Source organism: Eumetopias jubatus, unplaced genomic scaffold (genome assembly GCF_037043125.1).
Source record: "Eumetopias jubatus isolate StellerSeaLion01/CBP00866 unplaced genomic scaffold, mEumJub1_p1.0 scaffold_1, whole genome shotgun sequence".
NCBI classification, from domain to species: domain Eukaryota; kingdom Metazoa; phylum Chordata; class Mammalia; order Carnivora; family Otariidae; genus Eumetopias; species Eumetopias jubatus.
The window spans coordinates 52149772-52172378 of NW_028274807.1; the positions used below are offsets into that span (position 1 = coordinate 52149772).

A 22607-nucleotide genomic window follows, 5' to 3' on the forward strand; every position below is an offset into this window, starting at 1 on the left:
GGGACTAAATCTGGAGAATCTGAAATAAAATAAAATTATCTCTTGTCTTCCCCCAAATCTATAATTTCTGGTTTTTATTTGATTTTTATTATTTATTATACAAAGCACAAAAATATATAAATTATAAAATATTTTAAAACTAGACTATATGTAAAACAAAATACTCAGGTTCTCCCTTTCATCTTCTTCCCAATTCCCCAAACCTTCTTACCTCCTCAGTTAAGTACTGTTACCAGTTTAGTATTTTTTAATTGTTATTTTTAAAAATGGTAATTTCTTTCTTCCTTTCTTTCTTTCCAGAAATTGAACTAACATAATGTAACTTTACAAAATGAAATGTTACATAATTGAGCTTCTTAGTAATGGAAATTTTTTACATAATAAAGATGCCAAAGTTCCCATGTGAATATGTGGAGCTACCTTCCTCCTCTTAATGACTTTACAGTATAATGCAGTATGAATATACTATGGTTTACTTAACCTATGGCTAAATAGTTTATAATTTTTCATTTTAGGAAAAATGCTAAAGTGAATACCCCAACGTACAGATCTTTCTTTGTATATGTGAGTGATACACACAGAATCCAGAGTCAAAAATGTTTTTATTTAGATTTTGATAATTACTATTACCCTCAAGAAAGGCTTACCAAGTTACACGCCCATTCAGTCTATGAGGTTGCCAACAATAGATTTATAAGAATATAATTATTATCTTCAATACGCTTCAAGTACTCATTTGACTCTAAAAGCTAATGCATATTATTATTCTAATCTTCTTTGGAGTTTTCTAAATCTATGGCTCTCTCTTCCTATCTATTTACTTACCTGTGGATTTATCTATCTATCTGCACAAATGCTAATATTGTATTGGAAGCAAGAATACTAACAGAAGAAATTTTTATTCAAAAAATGGAGACAGTAATGTATTTTTTTCAAACACTCTTAGAATTCCTTCAAGTATCTTCTGCATGAGATCCTATACATCCTTTTAGCTACAGTATAAGAGGATGCTTTTTATTTCAAAAGTATTAGATACTTAACAATTATAAATGGGTTACCAGAAATTGTCCTTACCTGCGTAACTTTTATATGGTCATGGGGTGTGGGTTCACATAATCCAGTTAAATCAGGATTATAACTCCTCCCATCAGGATAAAGATAGCTGTATTATAAACAGAAACTTTATTACCATAAATATACATTTTTTAATTGCATTTAAGATTATTTAATCTGATTCTTCTATATTCAAACCCACATGTTGAAGTTTCCTTTTTATGTAACTTATATCAAGAACCTTTGCTATCACTGTTTCCATAATATTACAAGTTACTTTTAGGGCATTTAAAATTTAGAAATCATTTTCGTATAAGAAATACACAATGAATATGGACTCAGCCACTAAGCAACTATTTCCAATTAAATATCTTTACTATAGGTCCTTTAGGTAAGTTAAACATCTATTTTTCTGGTCATTCATGGTCTATTCCAAAACACTTTGAATATACACCAATTTGCAATGATCGTGTCTCTCATGTGAAGCACAGTTAATGTTACCTGCATCATTTTACACCATGCTTAATAACATGAGAGAAAAACAGAATGAAAACCCGCAAGTTTCCTATAAAAGTTATGCAAACATCTCCATGGTTCCTGTTTCTCCAGTTTCCCATCCTCTGTCTTTCCATCTCACCTTCCAGTCACCCCCACACACACTAGTCTACACACACGCTGACCCACACACGTACACGCATGATTAAAGAACTTAGAAAATGTTACAATTATATGTTTCATTTACTTCAAATCAAACTACAAACAATCATTTATAAATATAAGGTTCCACTGTTACAGAGAATTAAAATAACTAAAAGTTACAGTAATAAGGCCATCTTGTTAAAAGCTTTTATTCACTCAGACACTCCTTTAAAAATGAAGTTTACTGTGTTAGGAAATACCTATTTTAGGTTTTTAAAAATGATAATATTACTGTTGGATTATGTTGGCTGATTAAGTTAGTTTTGTTTGGTAGCTCTCTGTTCTAGATGGCTTGAATGAAAAATTCAGAATACACTACTACTGTGATCAATATTTTTAGGGGCAAAACTATACTAAAACTGTTCTGTGAAGTAACAGAAAATCTTTATTCTTAAATAGTCCAAAATATGTTCATAAGTGTTAAAATTTACTAGTAAAACTAGAAAAAAAATGAACTTAGAGGACAGACGATTCTCATAGGGTAAGGAACAAATCAGTAGATCAGTGAAATTTTTTTTTTTTTTACAATTTAGGAAAGAGAGTTGACTACATCTGAAATGACAAATTTTAGAGTGTTTTTGCATGGGTGGGTTAAAGTTCTACAAATATTAAATGAAGAGCGCTAAGTGAGAGTTGATAGGTAGCTTTCTTTTTATACCCTATATAATGGCCAGTTTTAAAATTATTATATAACATTTTGCTCATCATACTTAAAAAACATGTAGAAATTCTATGAAGAATTCAAACCTGAAAGATTATAAAAATGCCAATAAGGTTGCTACAGGAAAGGCTGAAGGGTCTACCTAATGTATAAGGGACAATTCAGTAATCACTGTCCTCAGTAAACAAGGGTGCTACTGATGAGACCCTCTCAGTGGTAGGAAAGGAATAAACAACCTCAATTGGCTGGTTATGGAAGGAAATTACCTATGTCATACTAAATTGAGTTAACTATAAGGAAAGGACAGCTGACCCCGATGAAAGCTGGACCAGATAATATCCTGTGTTTTACTGATCTTAAGGGGAAAAAAAATCTAATAATATCTATTTTAATATAATCTAAAAATCTGATCTAGTTTTAAATAATAGTAAGATGTTAATATGACCTATTTTAATGTACTCTATCACTACAGTTCAAATTCAACTAATTAAATGCCTCTGAAGGGGTGTGTGTGTGTGTGTGTGTGCGTGTGTGTGTGTGTATGTAAATATTAACATCTGATTGGCGTAGGAGTTCAGAGGCTAAACTACTGATTACAATATTATAATTTGGTTTTTTATTGGCTTTTAAAAAATAGATGGAAGGCATTATGAACAATATAAATAAGCTGTATCAAAATTACTACATGTACAGATTTGCTCGCTCATAACCTCTATTTATAAAGTAAAACTTTACAGCACACTTTCTTAAAAACAAAATCCTATAATCACAGTGAACCAAAAGCTACACATATGAATCTTAGATGCATTTCAAGTAAGTTATAAATAACTGAGGTTAGCAAATTTATATTAAGTTTAAAAAACAGAAATACAAACATGTTACCAGTTTGCCATACAATTCTAACATAACTATTTCTTGAAAGCTCATAATTGATAAAAAAAGTTTTTCTTCAATATATCCTAGCACTTTTTTTTTGCTATTATTTTAGAAAAGGTGTAACTTAAATTATTTCCTCTTTGCTAACTCTTGTGGGCTTTTTCCTGCTAGGTTTCTATCACAATCTGTGCTCTAGCAAATAAGGGAATGTCCGTCCCTGAGTTACTCAGTAAGGGCAAAGGGCAAGAAAAGTGAGCATGATGAGACGACAATACAACAGAGCAACACAGAAAAGAGAACAAAAAGATGCAGGGAATGGCACGTGACTAAAACGAATGAGGGAGAATTCCTAGGAAGGCCCCTATCAGATCGTCTAAACTTTGTGGAGGACAAAAGTCATTCTTGCTCTAAAAGACAAAGGAGAACGTCCTTATTTTTAAATTTTAAAAAAAGAATAGCTTAAGTTAAACTGAATTCAGTTCTTAACATATAATTCTGCAATAGGGATTGAATAGCAGCATGACCAAAAGAAGAAAGACACAAAGAGAAAAAGCAGGGAAGGGGTAAGAAAAGAGTAAGAAGAAGAAAGAGAAAATCTGGTACCACCAGTCAGACAAAGAGGAAAACTAGCAATGGGACGGTTACACGGAGCAAGAGAAGTCAGTTACTTTAAAGAATTATCTTCTTAAAAAAAAAAAAAAGAATTATCTTCTTAATAAGATTTTTCATCTATTTTAAACTCCTTTTAAGTGTTTTTTTTTTCCTGTGAAAAATACAAACTCATGTTCTAATCTGATGCTGGAATTTACTGGCTGTCATATACAGTTTAAATCAAACCAGTTACCTTAAAATGACTATTTTAAGAGATGAACGATAAGAACTAAGGAGAACTCCATTCCTCAGTCTTGAAATAGACCAGACCATCAGCCTCACTATCTTTTCTCTCCATCGTAAAGCAGTGTCTGTCTTTCAAACTGGTGAATAATAAGCACCCTGACTCCCATTTCTCATACTCACAATCCTTCCCTGCTGCCGTCAATCAGGGCTTGAAATAAGGGCTTGTTATGCGGGATGGTCTGAAGGATATTGCCGTCCCCTGTCACGTAGCCGATGGCCCACTGTCCCAATCTGGTGCAGCTTAACCGGAAAATGTAGCTGTAAAGCGTGAGAAAATGATGTTTAGTCACAAAGTGTATGGTAACTACTAAACAATCTGTTAGACTTTTGTAAAGTCAAAGAATAAACGGAATCATTTAGAATATCTGAAATAAGGTTCTTTCTTCTTATTTTAACACCACTGTCCTTCTCTGTTCAGTGATCTGTAAAAGCAGCATTGACAATAATCCCACTTAAACACCTCCAGGGCTATAGGACAAAAGAAGTGAAGGTGATCTACTTCAATAGCAAAGGATATACTGCCATCCCCATCAGTGGGTGCTCAGTACGAAACAGCTAGGACAGAAATCGTTTTTTGAAAGCAAAGTCAAAATTTAATTTGTTCACTTCAGAGGGCAATTGAGTCAGTTTCTACTGTGGAATTCAATATATCACTTTGTAATTTTAAAATTATGCATTTTAAGTTAATGACTTGTTTAAAAATAATTTTTTTTTCTTTGGAGCGTTCCAGCCATTCATCTTTAAATGAAAGATCAAAAGAGCTGAACTATATTAATGAGAAGACAAACTAGATTACACACCAGTTCAATGTCTTACAAAAGGAAGTTAAAATAGTTCAAAAATATAAATCAAATTAATGATAATGACAAGGGGACACTGACTTGGTTTTAAATTCACTGTTATTTATTTATTAAAATAGCTATCTGCTTGTTTCATTTTAGATCACTTATCTTTATTTAAGTGTATTGCACTCAATCTTGCCATCATGATAACCATACCTGGATTTTATAACCCCTGAAACAGCTCAAAAGTAGGTCAACAATCTGTTGGCTATATTTGAGTGCCGATTGCTCTACATACGTGACAGAAATTGATATATCCTAATGTACTTTGCAGAATAAATTAACATATATAACGGCTATACAGTTATTCAATTTAATTAACTTGTGTATTTAGTACTGCAAGGTGATTTCGTCTTTGAAGAAAATTGGGTTCTTAAAGAAGAAGTTGTTTTTTAATAGTAAGAACTTCATACTTGTTTTAGAACGTTTGGAAAGGACTCTTCAAGAAAGTCCTAAAATGTATTCTCCTAGAGAGCCTGAAAATAGGCTATCAACCTGCCAATAAATGGAACCCTTAATCAGAATCATAGACAAAATAATTCCACACAGACTTCTGGCTGTCAACTGGATCCCCCCAAAAAGCAAAACCTGAGAGATTCATATGCCCTTGCAATATGTCCTACTATTTTCTGTACCAGGAAGCCAAAGAGAAGAAACGCTTTCCAAGAGGACGAAACAGTTAAACAGGTATTCTGCAAAACAAGTATTTATCAAAACCATTTGATTTGTTCACCGAGTTTTCCTAAACTTTATGTTTTAAATACCACATCACACTTTAAACATAACAATTTACCACAGGCTGACCATTTCATCTTTGCCAAAAACTCAGTAGAATAAACTGTTACAGGGCAAATTGGGAAGAAAAGGAAGAAAGACATCCTTTTGGAGAGCCCTGTGCTTTTATTAAGAGAACTAACAGTGATGCAGCCTGGCTTTTGCTCCCAACAGTGTTCTCTCCCAACATTATTTATCTCCAGAATCTTGAACAAGAGAACACAAAAGGGACTCGGTTTCTTAATTTTGCAAATAACTCCCGTGTTAAATTTGTAGGATTGTGTAATTCCAAACATAGCACGTCTTTCAAATCATACTCCAAGAACAAGAAGATACTTTGATGCCAATCTACAGAGTAGAAGTTATGGAAAAATCTGGTATGAGAGATCCCTGACCAAAACAGAATGACTCATGTAAGCCACTGTCAGCGTCTCAATGAGAACCAACTCTCCTTAACCTAAACAGAAGACTTCAACAGGAGCCAAACTGTTCTCTGTACCCACTACCTTCTTTTTATATACCACATAAATTCATAAAAATAAAAAAAAGATGGAAATTTTCATTATGGCAGAGAAAAAGGAATCGACAGTATTGGCTTATACTAGACACTACTTTGTTAAAGGACAAACACCGTTTGCACTACAAATCATAAAAATGACATTAGAAGAAAAATGGAACCTTCAAAAAACAATCAAATTCATTCCTGCAATGAAATGACTCCTGTATGGAAATCAGTGTACTCATGGATGTTGGGAAGGCATCTCCTATTAAAATGTCACTGTATGAGGAGGACAGGTATCCACTGTCACTGCTGTCATCCCCAGCACACTGCTTGCCACAGCACAAATGCCTACAATGTAATGCATTTCTAAATGGCACATGGGGAAAATGTATGAATGAGGAACGAGATTTTCTGATCCCAGATTTGTCATTAATAAGGTATGATTTCTCAGCCAAAGCCACAGGGCTGACCAAACAGCCAACCTCTGAGATTCACCTAGTTTTATCATCTGGAAAGTAAAACATAAATTCTGAAGCTACAAAGAATGACAAGGTATTAAGGAAGAAATTCTTAAGGACATGAAATTGGTTGGATTGTAACAATGGGCTTACATATGTTTATATACTTATATGTGTTCAACATGTACATACATGTACACTTATATGTACTTATATTTGTTTACATTATATGTAATTATAAGTGTTTACCATAGAACCAAATTGAACATCTTGAAAAATACCCTAAAACAATGAACGTGAAACTGCTTCATTTTGTCTTTAGCACAATATTCAAGTATTCAAATATACACATACAATTTTATATGCAAACACAGGTGTCATGAAAGAGACAATGCTAATACCCTCCTTTAGTTTGAGAATCAGAGCTCTGAGACTTAATGAATTTCCAAGTTTATCAAATTACATGGTACCATATCCTCTTTCACTTCATGAATACAGAGTTTCAGTACAAGTGCAATGAATGGATTAAAAGGATTCAATTAAAGAGTACCATTGTGGTCTATTAGCATTTCCTTCCCCCACCACCCGGCCCCCAAGGGTGTTACTGATTTACTTAAGAATGGACAAGAGAGCACTTTCCATCCTTAGATATACCACATAAGATTGCTGCTGAAGTCTTACCTTCCAGGTTTGGTGCTATATTTCTGCAGTCGTGCTTTAACTTCATCATATGTGAGAAATGCCATGTAACCCGGATGTGTTACAGCTAAGAAATTCCAATTCCGTAAAATGGAGCCCCAAGGCTAAAAATATGAATAAATGAAAAGATATTATCTAGATAATATCAACTACCAATTATACACCAAACCATCACTTAATAGAGTTACTGAAATCTCCTAGACATTTTTAAAGTGAATATGAGCTTCTGCAGCTTAGGTCAACCTTTACCGTTTAACAGTAAACATGAAATACCTTACTCTCTTTTTGGAGAAATATTAGGCAGAAAATATTATAGGATACAGAGAACAAAAAGAAAAACTATATACTTTCTTCACAAATTCTATTCCCAATACAGCATTTGTGGTAATTTTGAGACATAAAACACATCACTTTTCTGTTCAAAACCCTCTAACTTTGAGTAAAAGTCAAAGTCCTTACAAATGGTCTAGAAGGACTTTACAGGGTTGATGCCCAGGTTCCCTTTCCTCCCCATCTGTTGTGACTTCTTCACTTTCTGCCTCTTCTCCAGGGACCCTGGCTTCTTTGTAGTGGGCTTGAACACAAAGGTACTCCCCCACCTCGGAGGCTTTATATTTGCTGATGATGCCTCTACCAGAATTCTTCCTCCAAATATCTAAGTGATTCCTCTCCAGTGTTGCTTCCTCAATGAAGCCTTCACAGACCACTCTATTGAAAACTGTTAGCTCTCATCACATTCCTTATCTCCCTTGGTCTGTTTTGTTCACCACTGTACCTTTAAAGTATCTAATTTTATAGAACAAGAAGCCATACCATGGGATGTAAGTGATTTGGTACCGTTTACACATTAAACCAGAAGCTACACAAGAATAAGGAACATGCCTGTCTTGCTCACCAAAGGTATACCAGCACTGATGTAGTCTCAGAATACAGTGATCAGGGAGGTGTAATTGTTGAAGAGCTCCTCTAACTAGCAACTTGTCTAAAAGGCCTTGACTCTCAACCTACCATTCTTTCCATGGTAACATACTACTCTGCTCACCTTTGGCTAGTTCTTGCACAATTACAGAAGGTTTATGATTTAGTAGTAAGTTAAAGACCTTGCACAGAAATACACAAAGGCACACACACAGAGTTTGTACCATTCTCTCTTTCATATGATTAGTTACCGCTCCAGTTACCATGGCAAGAGAAAAAAAAGCAGTCAGTGATAGGCAATTTTGCTTGAGGGTGTGAATGAATCATCTCGGCCATATTTTTAAGGCTGAAGCTACATTTATTCCATGGACTTGGTGGCATACTCTATCTGATGTGCCAGGTTATTAATTCATATCTTCTACAGAAAAGAGAAAAAGGTATTTTATGTTGCCAAGTGAGAGTTGTTGAAGTGGTCATCCTAGACATGATCATTGGTAGAGGGCTCCTGCTGTTGAATGTTTTGAGACTTGTTCCTCATTATTGTTAAGCAGGTTTCAGATTCACAAGGCATAATTCTTCAAGGATTGTATCTCTTGAGATGAGGATGACAAGGGAACGAAAGATTTAGTAATGAAAAGTTCTTTAACCTTTTCTGACATAACAAGAAAAATCTTCAGGGTATTCCCCCAGCACACTAAAATATCTAATTGGGCAAAAATGAGCCCTGGAGAACACTATTATGAGAGGTTCTGTCATGTACTTGGGGGAAAAAGAAAAAAAAAAAAAAAACATGTTTCTAATTTTCTTCTAAAATCATGACTAAAAATTACATAAACAATACTTGGAAGAATATCAGCGTATGTTTTTAAAAAAACTGAGAAATAACTGCTAGTATAGGCAATGAGTTTTGTTTTGTTCTACTTCCTCATCTACAAAGGACAAGGATGGAGAGAATAGAAAATATTTGGGTCACTTCCATCAAAGTCTACAAAAACTAATGGAAGAGTTGTTTAAAAAAGTGCTGCACTTTGTGGAGAACCAATGCGCAGATCAGAATACAACTGGAAAAAAAAATGAAATTGGAGTTTTGAGCCAACTGCTACAGTATTAAGCAACCATTTCTTGGTACATAATCCAGAGCACCAGCTTCTAACTACAAAAATATTTGTGTAATAGAAAGAGTCTGTGTACTGTTTTTCTTGTGAATGCTACCCACAGTCCGAAACACATGGTAGTTATGTGTTTTTTGTTTTTTTGTTTTTAAAGGATTTTGCCAACTAATGGCTTAAAGAAGGCAAAATAAAATGCTTTGGAGAATAAGATTATTTTTGCATTTGTTTTTAAACGAAAGGAAAGGTTTTCACACCCACCAACACAAAATTATTTAGAGATTCTTAAATGACTACAGAAATTAATTGAGTGAATGAAGGAAGCTATTCTCTCCATTCTTCCAAAATACTATGTTCAAGAATAGCCCTTTACTGACTTAAAACTTCTGCTGGAAGAGGGACCTGGACTGCTCTGTCTAGATCCTCTCTCTTGCTCCTTGCTGTAACAGATGACTTTCCTCTCCTTCTTTTGCTCTCTATTCCACTGATGCTATATATTCCATAGTCACGAATATATTCCCCCAAATTACACATTCCTTATGCCACCACCCAGAAGCCCCATTTCTCAGCAACCCCATCGTCTCTAGTAGTAGGAAAATGGAAGGAGAAGGGGAGCAACAGCCCCAGGGAGAGGGAAGAGAGAAGCAAAATCCCCCTCTTTCCGTTCCAGGACTTTAGCACCTGCCAATCCCAGCATCTCTGAACTACCTGGAGAGGAGAAAGAGATTAAAGGCAGAAGAAAGAGGAAAGGAGGAAGGTAGCCACTGCAAGACTGTTCCAACGTCTTCCTAGTATTTGCTCAAGTTCTGGCAGAATGTCAGGATAAGGGAAGAGAGGAAAAGAACGTACCTAGTAACCAGATTTACGTTCTTTTCTTCCCTTCTTTCATTTCCTAGACAATTCTCAATTTTGTTTCCTAGTCCCCGCTGATGACTTCTTCCAACCCTTATGCTAGTTCTCTGTTGTCAAACCCCAATCTTGAGCATGTACCTTACTCATACTCACTTTCAGAGCCCATTCTGCTAAATACCCAACTCCCAACAATTTAGAGGTAAGAATTCATTGCTAATTCACCACCACCACTGTGCTTGCAGAAAAATATATGTTCATGCAGTTACAGTATTCATAAAACACATTTTTCATACAGAATGCATAATTATAACTTAAAAAACCTACTACTCAATTTTTAAAGTTGTATAAAATAAAAGATCAGTAAAAGTTAATACATTTTACTTTTCTATGCATAGAACTAATTTTAAGGCACAATGTATGATTAGTTAAAACATCTGAATAATGAAACTGAAAGAAGTGAAGAATCACAGAAGTATATAGGAGCTAATGAGAGTTCTTTAGCTACTTCTATAATTATGAGTTTTAAAAGAGACTAGGCATGTTTAATCTACAGGTATTTTTTTTTTTTTTTGGTTTTGTTATCTAAAACTTTTCATGGTAACTCTACTTAAAAAGATTCTTTTCCTCTCCCATCCCAGTGAGCATAAATAAGACACACGTAAATTAGAGTATTAAGATCACCTGCGCTGTTTTAAAGTGAAACAGCTTCTAAGAAAATATGTGCACATTAAATAACAGTTTGGGTAAGTGTTCAACCAACATTAAAGTGCCCTCATAACTTTCATATATAACCCAGGCATTCTAGCATTTAACATCCGCACAAAAAAGTCATCTAGGCTGCGCAGAAAAAACACTTTTCCTAGAATGAACAGTTAAGGCAGGAAAATAATTTTTTTCTCTTCCTTCACAAAGGGAAGAAACAAAGCTTCTATTTCTTCAAATCCCTTTGTATTATGTGAAATAAATTATTTGTAAAATTATCAGAAACCTTTAAAGAAAGGAGACATTCTATTATAAAATGGTCAGTATCAGGTAACACAATCTTTTTACAAAATGTATCATTAAAATCATTGACTAAAGTAAGCTAATGGCCTATACAAGCATACCTCATTTTATTGTGCTTTGCTTTACTGCACTCCACAGATAACTGTGTTGTTTTTGTTTTTGTTTTTTTCAAATTGAAGGTCTGTGGTAACCCTATATTGAGCAATTCTTTCACGGCACCATTTTTCCAACAGCATTTGTTCACTTCAAGTCTCTGTCATTATTTTGGTAATTTTTTTAAAGATTTATTTATTTATTTGAGAGAGAGAGACAGTGCAAGCAGGGGGAGGGGCAGAGGGAGAGGGAGAGAATCAGACTCCCCACTGAGCACAGAGCCTGAGACACGGGGCTCGAACTCACGACCCTGAGATCATGACCTGAGTCAAAATCCAGAGTCAGACACTTAACTGACTGAACCACCCAGACACCCCATATTTTGGTAGTTCTTAAAATACTTCAGATATTGAAATCATCATATCTGTTATGGTGATCTGTGATCTTTGATGTTGCTACTGTAATTTTCAGGGGTATCACAAACCACACTCACATAAGATGTCAAATGAAACCCATAAATGTGTGTTCCGACTGCATCACTAACCAGCTGCTCCCCTCATTTCTCTCCCTCTCCTCAGGCTCTCTAGTCCCTAAGACACAACAATATTGAAATTAGGCCAATTAATAACCCTACAACATCCCCTAAATGTTCAAATGAAAGAACTTATCTCCCTTTAAATCAAAAACTAGAAATGATTCAGCTGAATGAGGAAGGCAAGTTGAAAGACAACACAGACTGAAAGCTAGGCCTCCTGCAGCAAACAGCCAAATTGTGAAAGCAAAGGAGAAATTCTTGAAGGAAATGAAAAGTGTTACACCAGTGAACACACAAATGATAAGAAAGCAAAACAGCCTTACTGCTGATACAGAGAAAGTTTTAGTGGTCTGAAGAGCAGAGCAAACCAGCCATAACCTTCCCTTAAATGAAAGCCTAATCCAGAGCAATGCCCTAACTCTTTAATTCTAGGAAGACTGAGAGGTGAGGAAGCTACAGAAGAAAAGTATGAAGCCAGCAGAGGTTGGATCATGAGGTTTAAGGAAAGAAGCTGTCTCCGTAACATAAAAGTGCAAGGTGAAGTAGCAAGTGCTGATGCAGAAGCTGAGTAAGCTATCCAGAAGATCTGGCTACAACAATTAATGATGGTGGCTACCTTCAATGGAGAGGAAATGGCCTTCTATTGGCAGAAGATGCCATGTAGGACTTTCATAGCTAGAGAGGAGAAGTCAGTGCTATAGTCAATACTATTCTCAACAGAGCCTGGATGACAACACACCTGTTTACACATGGTTTACTGAATAGTTTCAGTTCACTTTTCAGACATACTTCTCCAGGCAAAAACTTCCCTTTCAAACTATTACTGCTCATTGTTGATACATCTGGTCATCCAAGGGCTCTGATGGAGATGTACAATGAGATTAATTATTTTCATTCCTGCCAATACAACAGCCCATGGACCATGGAGTAATTTCAACTTTCAAGTATTATTTATTTATTTTTTAAAGATTTTATTTGAGAAAGAGAAAGAGAGAGAGAGAGCACTAGAGGAGTAGAGGGAGAGAATCCTCAAGCAGACTCCCCACTGAGTGTGGAGGCTGACGAGGGCTCGATCTCATGACCCATGAGATCATGACCTGAGTCAAAAGCAAGAGTCAGACGCTCAACCAACTGAGCCACCCAGGTGCCCTCAAGTCTTATTATTTAAAAGATACATTTTGTAAAGCTATAGCTGCCCTTTTAGTGATTCCTCTGATGGATCTGGGCAAAGTTAACTGAAAACCTTCTAGAAAGGATTCACTACTCTAGATCCCATTAAGAATATTTGTGATTCATGGAAAGAGGTCAAAATATCAACCATGGACAGGAGTTTGAAAGAGATTGATCCCAACCCTCGTGGATGACTTTGAGGGGTCTAAGGCTTCTGTGGAGGAAGTAAGTGCAGATGGGGTGGAAATAGCAAGAGAACTAGAATTAGAAGCAGGGCCTGAAGATAGGACTGAATTGCTACAATCTCATGATACAACTTCAACAGATGAGGAGATGCTCCTTAGGAATGAGTGAAGAAAATGGTTTCTGGACATAGAATCTACCCCCTGGTGAAGATGCTGTGAAAATTGTTGAAATGACAATAAAAGATTTAGAATATTAGTTGATAAAGCAGCAGCAGGGTTTGAGCAGATTGACTCCAATTTTGAAAGAAGTTCTACTGCAGGTAAAATGCTTTCAAACAGTATCATGTGCTATAGAAAAAAACTGTTTGTGAAAAAAAGGACCAATCAATGCAGCAAACTTCACTGTTGTCTTATTTTAAGAAATGGCCACAGCCACCCCAACCTTCACTACCCTGATCAGTCAGCAGCCACCAACACTGAGGCAAAGACCAAGACCCTCCACTAGCAAAAAGGTTATGACTCACTGAAAGCTCAGATGATGGTTAGCATTTTTTAGCAATGAAGTATTTTTAAATTAAGGTGCATACATTGCTTTTTTAAGACATGATGCTATCACACATGTAATAGGCTACAGTATAGTGTAAACATAACTTTTATATGCACTAGGAAACCAAAAAAACTTTTTTTGACTTGCTTTACTGTGATATTCACTTTATTGCACTGGTCTGGAAATGAATGAACCTGCAGCATCTCCAAGATGTGCCTGTATATATACCAAGGGAATAATCATGAAACTAGTGTAAACTAAAAATATGCAAAAGCACAATTTCTGCAATCATTTATCTAATTTCTTATCCTATACACCCAGGTAGAATTATGATCTTAAAGTTGTAATAAAATAAAATGTATTCGATAAGTATTGTTGACAAGAGTTAATTTGCCTTCTGTTAACAGGTCCTTTCATAAATTAAAAGTTAATCCCACACAATTTGATTTTCTTACATAAATCAGTCACCAGATCCTTGCAAACTAGTGCCAAGCAGAATCATAAATCAGAGAAGGGAAATTCTTATAACGGGGGAAACATGAAAACCAATATTATACTCCCAACATTTGTTGAAAGCGTGTTTCAAATAGAATAAATCTTACTACAGACTAAAGTAATAAAAAATTGCATCAGAATACAAGCAAGCCTGCTTTCTGATCAATTTACCTCACTTACTATAGAATTTATATTACTACAAGCATAAAGATTTTAAGTGGGGTTCTTTCATTTTGTGACTACTTGAACTGAATGCCATACATGATATATTTGACTCTGCATTGGCAGAGTCAAAGAGAAAACACAAATTTCAAGTCTTCATGTTTAGGGTAGTTCCACGAAGATATACAAAAAAATAAAATGATAGCATCCAGCTTTTGAAAAGCTATGACCCTTGCTTTTGAAAAGCTATCTAAAGACAATTATAAAGGACAGATTAAAAAATAAAAACAATAAACAGGACAAGAAGGTTATGTCACAGTCATACAAATTAGTGAGGAAACAGGAAAAAAAAAAGCCTAAATTTTCCAAAAGAGTAATCTGTTAAATTAATGACATACTATTTTGATGGAATATTAGATAGCAACTGAAAATTAATAATTATATCAATAAAAAAGATTGACATGAAAAAATGTTTATAACATATGGTTGAATGAGCAACGTAAGTTGTACAAGAGTACACACCACTGGAATCTCCTATACAGAACCTGATAAATTTACTATTTATTGCCAAGTTTACTATTTCCTTTCTCACCAAATGAAAGCAGGAGACAAAGGAGAGAAGGTGGGATACAACCTTAGCAAACGTCCACCCGTAAAATTTGCATTCTGTCAGTTACTGCACTAAAAGTGAGAAACTAAATAGGAAATTTAAGAACAAAGCTCCTTTGCATGAATCTTCTCAAAGCTAACAAGCAATCGCTAGCCTCAGAGCACCTGGTACCCCGAACTTAAACCCTAAACATATAGATAGGACCAAAACCTTACACCAGTGACTTCAAAATTACAGACTACCAAAAATGAGACTATTTCTCATATGTTTGTGTGTGAGAGAGAGATGTACACATACATGTGCACACAAATGAACACACGCACATCACATGCGCACACAGGGAAGGAGATCAGGAGGGAGGAAAGGATGAAGCAAATAGGAAGCTTACCTGAAAGAGCCTGGTAAAAATATCAAATTCAAAAACTGAAATGTAATCATTACAAGTTAAATCAATTGTTGATTTCAGAGCCATTGCTTCCAGGCCAGAGCTAATTTGATGAACCTCATGAAGGCACTGTCTGAAAACTTTCCATGGAACAATAGTTCTGTGCAAGGAAAAAAAAAATAGTAGTTGAATCAACTGTCATTTAAGACTACCTTCCACTGAAACAGCACAGTTCAATCATAACAATAATATAATTAATTGCATTTGTATTAAAAGACAAATAGTTGAGAAAAAAGAAGACAAATAGGTGTTCATAATCAGTAATGGGTTTTGCTAACTGGATTATTTTCCATTTGCTAAGAATGTGACAAAAATCTAAGTAAATTTCTCTCTCAAAAAATCCTTCACTGTCAAGATATTTCTAAAAATACATCCAAAAGAGGGATTAGGTCAAAGTCCTGTGTGTCTGACCTGTTGCGTACACAAGATCATTTGACTTTGAATCAAGTTAAATTTTCCCCCTCTTTATTTCCTTAAAGTAACTCTTAAGACTATGGGTTCACACAATAGTAGGAATTCTTTATTCATGGCACAAAAGAGTAATCCGCTATTTTGAGAAAGCACAGGAGAAAAGTCATGAAGGCATTTTAGCCATGACCCCCTTGTATTCTGCAGATAAACAGCATGTTATCTAACCTTTCATATTAATACAAAGGGAAATCTTAAATTGTTTAACCGATCACACTGGCTAGCATATAGAAACTTATTTATTCAAAACTTATTTTTCTTAAATATCATGCATCAAAATTTTTATTAAGCAGTGCATTTACATAGTTTAAAAATTTAGAAGAGCAAAAAACGATGTCCAGGGAAGTCTCCCAGTCTGTCCTCCACCTGCCCAGTTTCTGACATTCACTACCTCCTCCCCATCATGAAAATAAGTAATACTTATTATTCATCCCTTAGTTCATTTTCCTCCTTCTGGAATGTTAAATGCCTACTCCTGAATAGGTGGAAGAAAGAAGTCCTTCATGTTTTTAAAATTTTAAGCTGCAGTTTTTACAACAGGACATCATAAGAGCTATACATACACTCTTAGAAGATTATAAATATTTAAGCCTTAGGTTTCTCTTTACTAGTATCTTGTAAGAAATAAAAGACTCAGGCTGAATGGACTACATTGGCCCTATCCTATACCAATTCTCCCAGTGAAGCATCGCCATAAATGTACAATTATGTATTCATTCAATAATTATCTAGGGGCGCCTGGGTAGCTCAGTCGTTAAGCGTCTGCCTTTGGCTCAGGTCATGATCCCAGGGTCCTGGGATGGAGCCCCGCATCGGGCTCCCTGCTCTGCGGGAAGCCTGCTTCTCCCTCTCCCATTCCCCCTGCTTGTGTTCCCTCTCTCGCTGTGTCTCTCTCTGTCAATTAAATAAATAAAATCTTTAGAAAAAATAATAATTATCTACTGCAGCGGTTGTCAAACTTGAGCATTCACTGGGATTGTCGAAGGGCTTGTTAAGACAGAAATTGCTGATCTGCAGCCCAAGATATTCTAATTCATTATGACTGAGGTGGGGCTGGAGAACTTACGGTTCTAACAAGTCCCCAAGTGATGCTGACGTTGCTGGTCTGGGGAACAACACTTTGAGAGTCACTGATCTCTTAACTGCTAAGGCAAAGCACTGTGGATAAATACAATTATGAAAATACAAGATACTATCTGTCCTTGAAGAAGATACACACAGGGTAGAAATAAGACGTGTAATGTTAAAAAAAAAAAAAATTAGAGGGAGGGATATATAAGGAAGTCCTGGAGGAATTCCAGGGAAGGAGTGGTCTGCGACAAGATGAATAAATGAATGGTGGGACACGCTTACGATACCATGCTGTATTTATAAGAAAGTTTAGGTTTGATATACCACTAAAAGAAAGAAAAATATAGGGCTGAATACATCAAAAGGCTTTTCTCCATGTATGAAAAAAACAGGAAACCACAGAGAACTGAAGAGACATACCACATCAGACGCCATTTAGAAGAAACACACGTCAGGCTCTGACTAAGGTTAACAAAATGTTGCTGTTTTAAGAAAACAAGGAACACTTCTGATAATGTTAGAAGGCAATTGATTTATGGCGAAGTGTAAATATGCAATTGTGTCCAGTTTCATTACAGTTACCACGAAAGTAGTGCTTAAGAAGCACATTTTCTTTTCCAAATTAAGGTTCAAATAGTCAATGCATAAAAGGGACATGAAGCATAATATTCAAATTTTTTAAAATTTATACAAAGAACCACTGATTTAAGAATGGTATATGTTTTATTTTTGTATGGAAATGTTAAGAGAAACTTGTGTATGAAGTATAAAAAGTAAATCAACTGGCTAGACACCTTTGATATGTTTCCATAAAAAAGTTATCTTCATCCCAATATTTAAGGCACTTGCAGATCATAACTCCTTTCAATACCCAATGATTTCCCAGAGCAAATTCTTAAAAAAAACATACAAACTTCTCAAATTATAGTCTAACATACCACTTGGAACAATAATTTACAAAGGAGCAAGCCACATTTCCACAGTACTTGTGTAAATGATACTTGCTCACAGTTCACTTGTGATAAAGGTCCAAACAAGCTCAGTTAAGGGTTGTAACAGGGATTAAGAAGAAAGGCCATTATCTGGTTAACTAGCTACATACAAAATTTGTACAACAGATAACCTTTCCTTTGATCAACTGAGCCAAACACCCAACATAGAGAATGGTGGGGAGAAAGAGGGTTTCATGAGTGAAGAACAGAAATAGTGTACAATGACTTCTTAAAAACAACAACAACAAAAACCTGTTCTAAAACTGTTGCACTAAGGATCTAACCTTTCCAAAGAGGATTTCAAGTTGCTACCACCTTCTTTCCTGATGTGTGTGGGGGGAGGGGAAAAGGAGAGGATGGCTTTTCACACCTTTAATTAAACTATAGCAACAACAGAGAGCAGTGGTTTCTACTCTCTTTCCCTAGAGATGAAGTCAGAGAAAATATTCACGACAAATTGTTTTACAAATACGTACAAACTTCACTGTGCCGGCAGAGATCTGGCAATAGAAAAGAGGAAGAAAAACTAAAGAAATAGAACATAAAAGCTTCAAGCTCTCACCAACCCAGAGATATTTTAATCTGTCCTTTTTGCCACTTACAATTATAAATCACTTTAATTACAAAATTAACTTTAAAATCTACTAAAAAGCACAAGTAGCTGTTAATCCACAAAGAATGGAATACAAGGCCCATGGTTAGCCAGACACAGAATAATGATGATTTCAGGATTTTTAAACATCCAATAAGAATAAGAGCTGTCATTTATTGATTGGTTGTCTACTCTCTCTGCCAACCACCAAGTGCTATTACAATATATATTACTGGAGTTTGTCACAATAACACTATGAGGCCGATAATATATTTATCCTCATGATACAGATGGGAAAACTGAGGCTTAAAGAGGTTGAGTAATTCGCCTAAGAAAGACTTTATATGTCCTAGGCATTTGGGCAGGTTCAGAACAGATATATAAATAGAGTCACAATCTAATTAAGTGGAAAGACTTGTAAATATATTATGTTGTGCCAAGTGCAAAAGTTATTATAGAAAAAGATGGATGTGCCTTGGAAACCCCATGAGATGAATCTCCCTGAGAAAAGGAACTGTTGCTTTCACCTTTGCCCAAGACAAACAAGGTGTGCAACTAAAATTTGTGTAATCAGGGGTGCCTGGGTGGCTCAGTCATTAAGCGTCTGCCTTCAGCTCGGGTCATGATCCTGGGGTCCTGGGATCGAGCCCCGCATTGGGCTCCCTGCTTGGCGGGAGGCCTGCTTCTCCCTCTCCCACTCCCCCTGCTTGTGTTCCTGCCCTTGCTATCTCTCTCTCTGGCAAATAAATAAATAAAATCTTAAATAAATAAATAAATTAAATTAAATTAAATCTGTGTAATTAAATTAAACTGTGTCTAGGGAAAGCAAGGGAGTGTTACGTGGAGGAGGAGCCTAGAAATTTGTGCTCCGGTCGCTTTCTCCACTACACAGAAATGTTTTGAGGACTGAAAAAGAGTAATAGTCCATTCATATCATGTCAGGAGAGATAAGAACTTAATATAAGGCTATATTATTTTATTATTAGATGATAAGTCTTGGTCTGTTTACCAAGAAAACAAGAGTAACTTTATAGTCTTGAAAACAGAGCGAGTGTCCTTTCAGATAAAAACAGATAACAGGGAAACAAAACTGAAAAGTTGTCAGTAGGTCAGCAACTGACAAGCCACTCAAATCTTCCAGGCCTTTCTCCTCCTTTATAAAAGTGGAAGAGAATATTGTATATTCCAACTTGAAAATCTTGCAGTTTAAAAAAAAAAACAAAACAATAAAAAGAATGGAAGACAAAAGATGTTAGGAGACTGTTACCAAAAAAAAAAAAGAGGCAAAACATTTTCATGACACCACAAGTTCATAAAAGGATGTAGGTTTTACTTTTAACTACTATGAAAAAAAAAATCCACATAATAAAGGTGTGCATCTCAACAAAGGCTAGGGTGTTTGAAAAGTCATATAATTCTGGTGTGAATGAGAATTTATACAGCATTTCTTGAAGGCAATCTGGCAGCAAGTTTCAAAAGCCTATATTTTTTGACCCTGAAAGCCTACTTCTAGGGATTTCACCCAACAAAATTATGTCAAAAATAAATAAATAAATACACAGCAGCACAAATATCCATCCAAAGTCTCTTCAATACAGTGTTGTTCATAATAGTAAAAAATTAAAAACAAATACACTCAATGGTAATAAAAGGACATACTACATTCAAAGATTATAATATTTTAACATCAATTAAGAGTTGTACAAAAGAATATTGTCATGGAAAAGTGTCCATGACATACTTAAATGGGAATAGCATTTTTGAAATCGCATGTCCTTTATGATCCAATGCTAAAAACTGTCTAGAACGTCGGGAGAGATCAATACACAGTTTAACTGATAAGAACTGTATCATGCTGGGAGTTTAAGTGATTATTTTATTTTTCTCTATAAGCCATTAGAGCTTATTAGAAATAAAGAAATAAAAGATATGCTAAAACTGTTTTAAAATATATTATATAATCATAGAATGAGTCAATTAAAAACAAAAATTATAAGTTGGCCGGTTAGCTCAGTTGGTTAGAGCGTGGTGCTAATAAAAACAAAAATTATAATAGTATTTGCCTGAGACATAGTTTTATACGTAGAAAATACAAAAGAATTTATATATTGAACTATGAAAAGAAATAAGAATTCAACATGGTTGCAGAATAAAAATCAGTTGTATTTCTATAAATAAGCAATGTATCATTAGAAAATAAAACTTAAAAATACTTAATTTTTACAAGAGCATCTGAAAATACTAAATAAACAGGAATGAGATAAACACAAACACACATACAATCAGAGATATAAAAGACACAGAAGGATAAAACACTTTAATGTACTGGCAGATTCAATACTGTAAAGATATCAATTATCCCCAAATTGACTCTTAGATTTAAAATAACCCCAATCAAAAATTCTAGGAGACATTTCTGTAGTAGGAAATGGTAGGCTGATTCTAAACTTTATAGGGAGATGTCAAAAGCCAAGAATAATCAAGTCCATCTTCAATAAAAACAACACTGACAAACTTACACTCTGTGCATAATTAAGACAGTGTGATAGTAGCACAAGAATAAACAAATAGATGGAACAAAACAATAATCTTAGAAAGAAATACAACCATATTTGGACACTGGATATGCAACATCAATTAGATTTAAACAGCAGTGGGGAATGAATGATGTTTTCAAAAAAATGCTGCTGGGTCAAATGGATATACATACGGAAGAAACTGAATCTTGATCCTTACCTAATACCATATACAAATTTTATTTTAGATTATTGTTTTATTTTTCATATTTAGGTCTAAGATTAAAGGGGTTTTTTTTAAGAAGAAACTAGAGAATATCTTCATTACTTTGGAGCAGGCAAAAAATTTAAACAGGTCCCCAGCTGCTCAAAGGATAAAGAAAAAGAGAAATTAAAACCTGTGTTCATGAAGATAGATCACTAACAATGTGAAAAAGAAAGCACACATTGGGAGAAACATATAATCAACAAAAGATTCCCATATAAATATTAATAACTACTACTCAAAATTGGGCAAATGATTTTCACATACACAAAAAAATCAAAATGTTCAATAAACAAAGATATATTCAGCTTCACGGGTCATCAGAGAAATGTACATTAAAAACACAGTGAGAGGGCGCCTGGGTGGCTCAGCTGGTTAAGAGACTGCCTTCGGCTCAGGTCATGATCCCAGAGTCCCAGGATCGAGTCCCACATCGGGCTCCCTGCTCAGCAGGGAGTCTGCTTCTCCCTCTGACTCTACCCCCTCTTGTGCTCTCTCTTTCAAATAAATAAATAAAATCTTAAAAAAAAAAAAAACAGTGAGATTCCACTTGACCCCACTAGTATGGCTTATGAAGAAAAACAAAAAAAAAAGACAAAGGATATCAAAGGGTTGGAGAAGATATGGAACAACAGGAACCTTTAAGCACTGCTCACAGGTGAGTCAATTGGTAAGTCACTTTAGAAAACTCCTAGAAGCATTAAAGCTAACAATATGCAGAAATTAGAAGCCAGCAATTCCATTCCTTGGTACACATCCAACAGAAATGCATACATGGGTTTTTAAAAATATAAAAAGAAAAGTTCATAATAGCACTACTGATAATAATCTGAAGGAGGAAGAACCCAATGACCATAATCAAAAGAATCAATAGGTAAAGTATGGTATAGCTGCACAATGGAGCAAGAAGAATGAACAGTCTGTCACATATAAGAACATGGGTGAGTTTCATAAACAAAGAATAAAAGGAGCCAGGTTTTTTTAAAGCACATAACTGTATAATTTCAACTCTGAATGATTCCATGATGCTAGAAGTCAGGATACCATGAGCAGACAGTGACTGTATGGAACTTGCTGAGGGGTTGGGGGGAAGGGGTGCTCAGAATTATAGGTAAT

General features: G+C 35.1%; 1 protein-coding gene across 6 annotated transcripts in view; it reads right to left on the bottom strand.

Moving 5' to 3' along the window:
* The window catches only part of CBLB (Cbl proto-oncogene B), a 220016-nt gene that overhangs the window by 94371 nt on the left and 103038 nt on the right, over nt 1–22607 (bottom strand). For all 6 annotated transcript variants that reach the window (XR_003611680.2, XR_003611679.2, XM_028119171.2 and 3 more), the window contains exons 5-8: nt 15531–15687; nt 7444–7565; nt 4307–4444; nt 1075–1162 (exon numbers count right to left, since the gene is read on the bottom strand). Coding sequence is in view for 4 of the 6 variants with exons in the window: in XM_028119171.2 (XP_027974972.1) it covers nt 1075–1162; nt 4307–4444; nt 7444–7565; nt 15531–15687 (505 nt within the window). In the remaining 2 variants the exon portion in view is untranslated. The remainder of the gene's footprint in view (nt 1–1074; nt 1163–4306; nt 4445–7443; nt 7566–15530; nt 15688–22607) is intronic.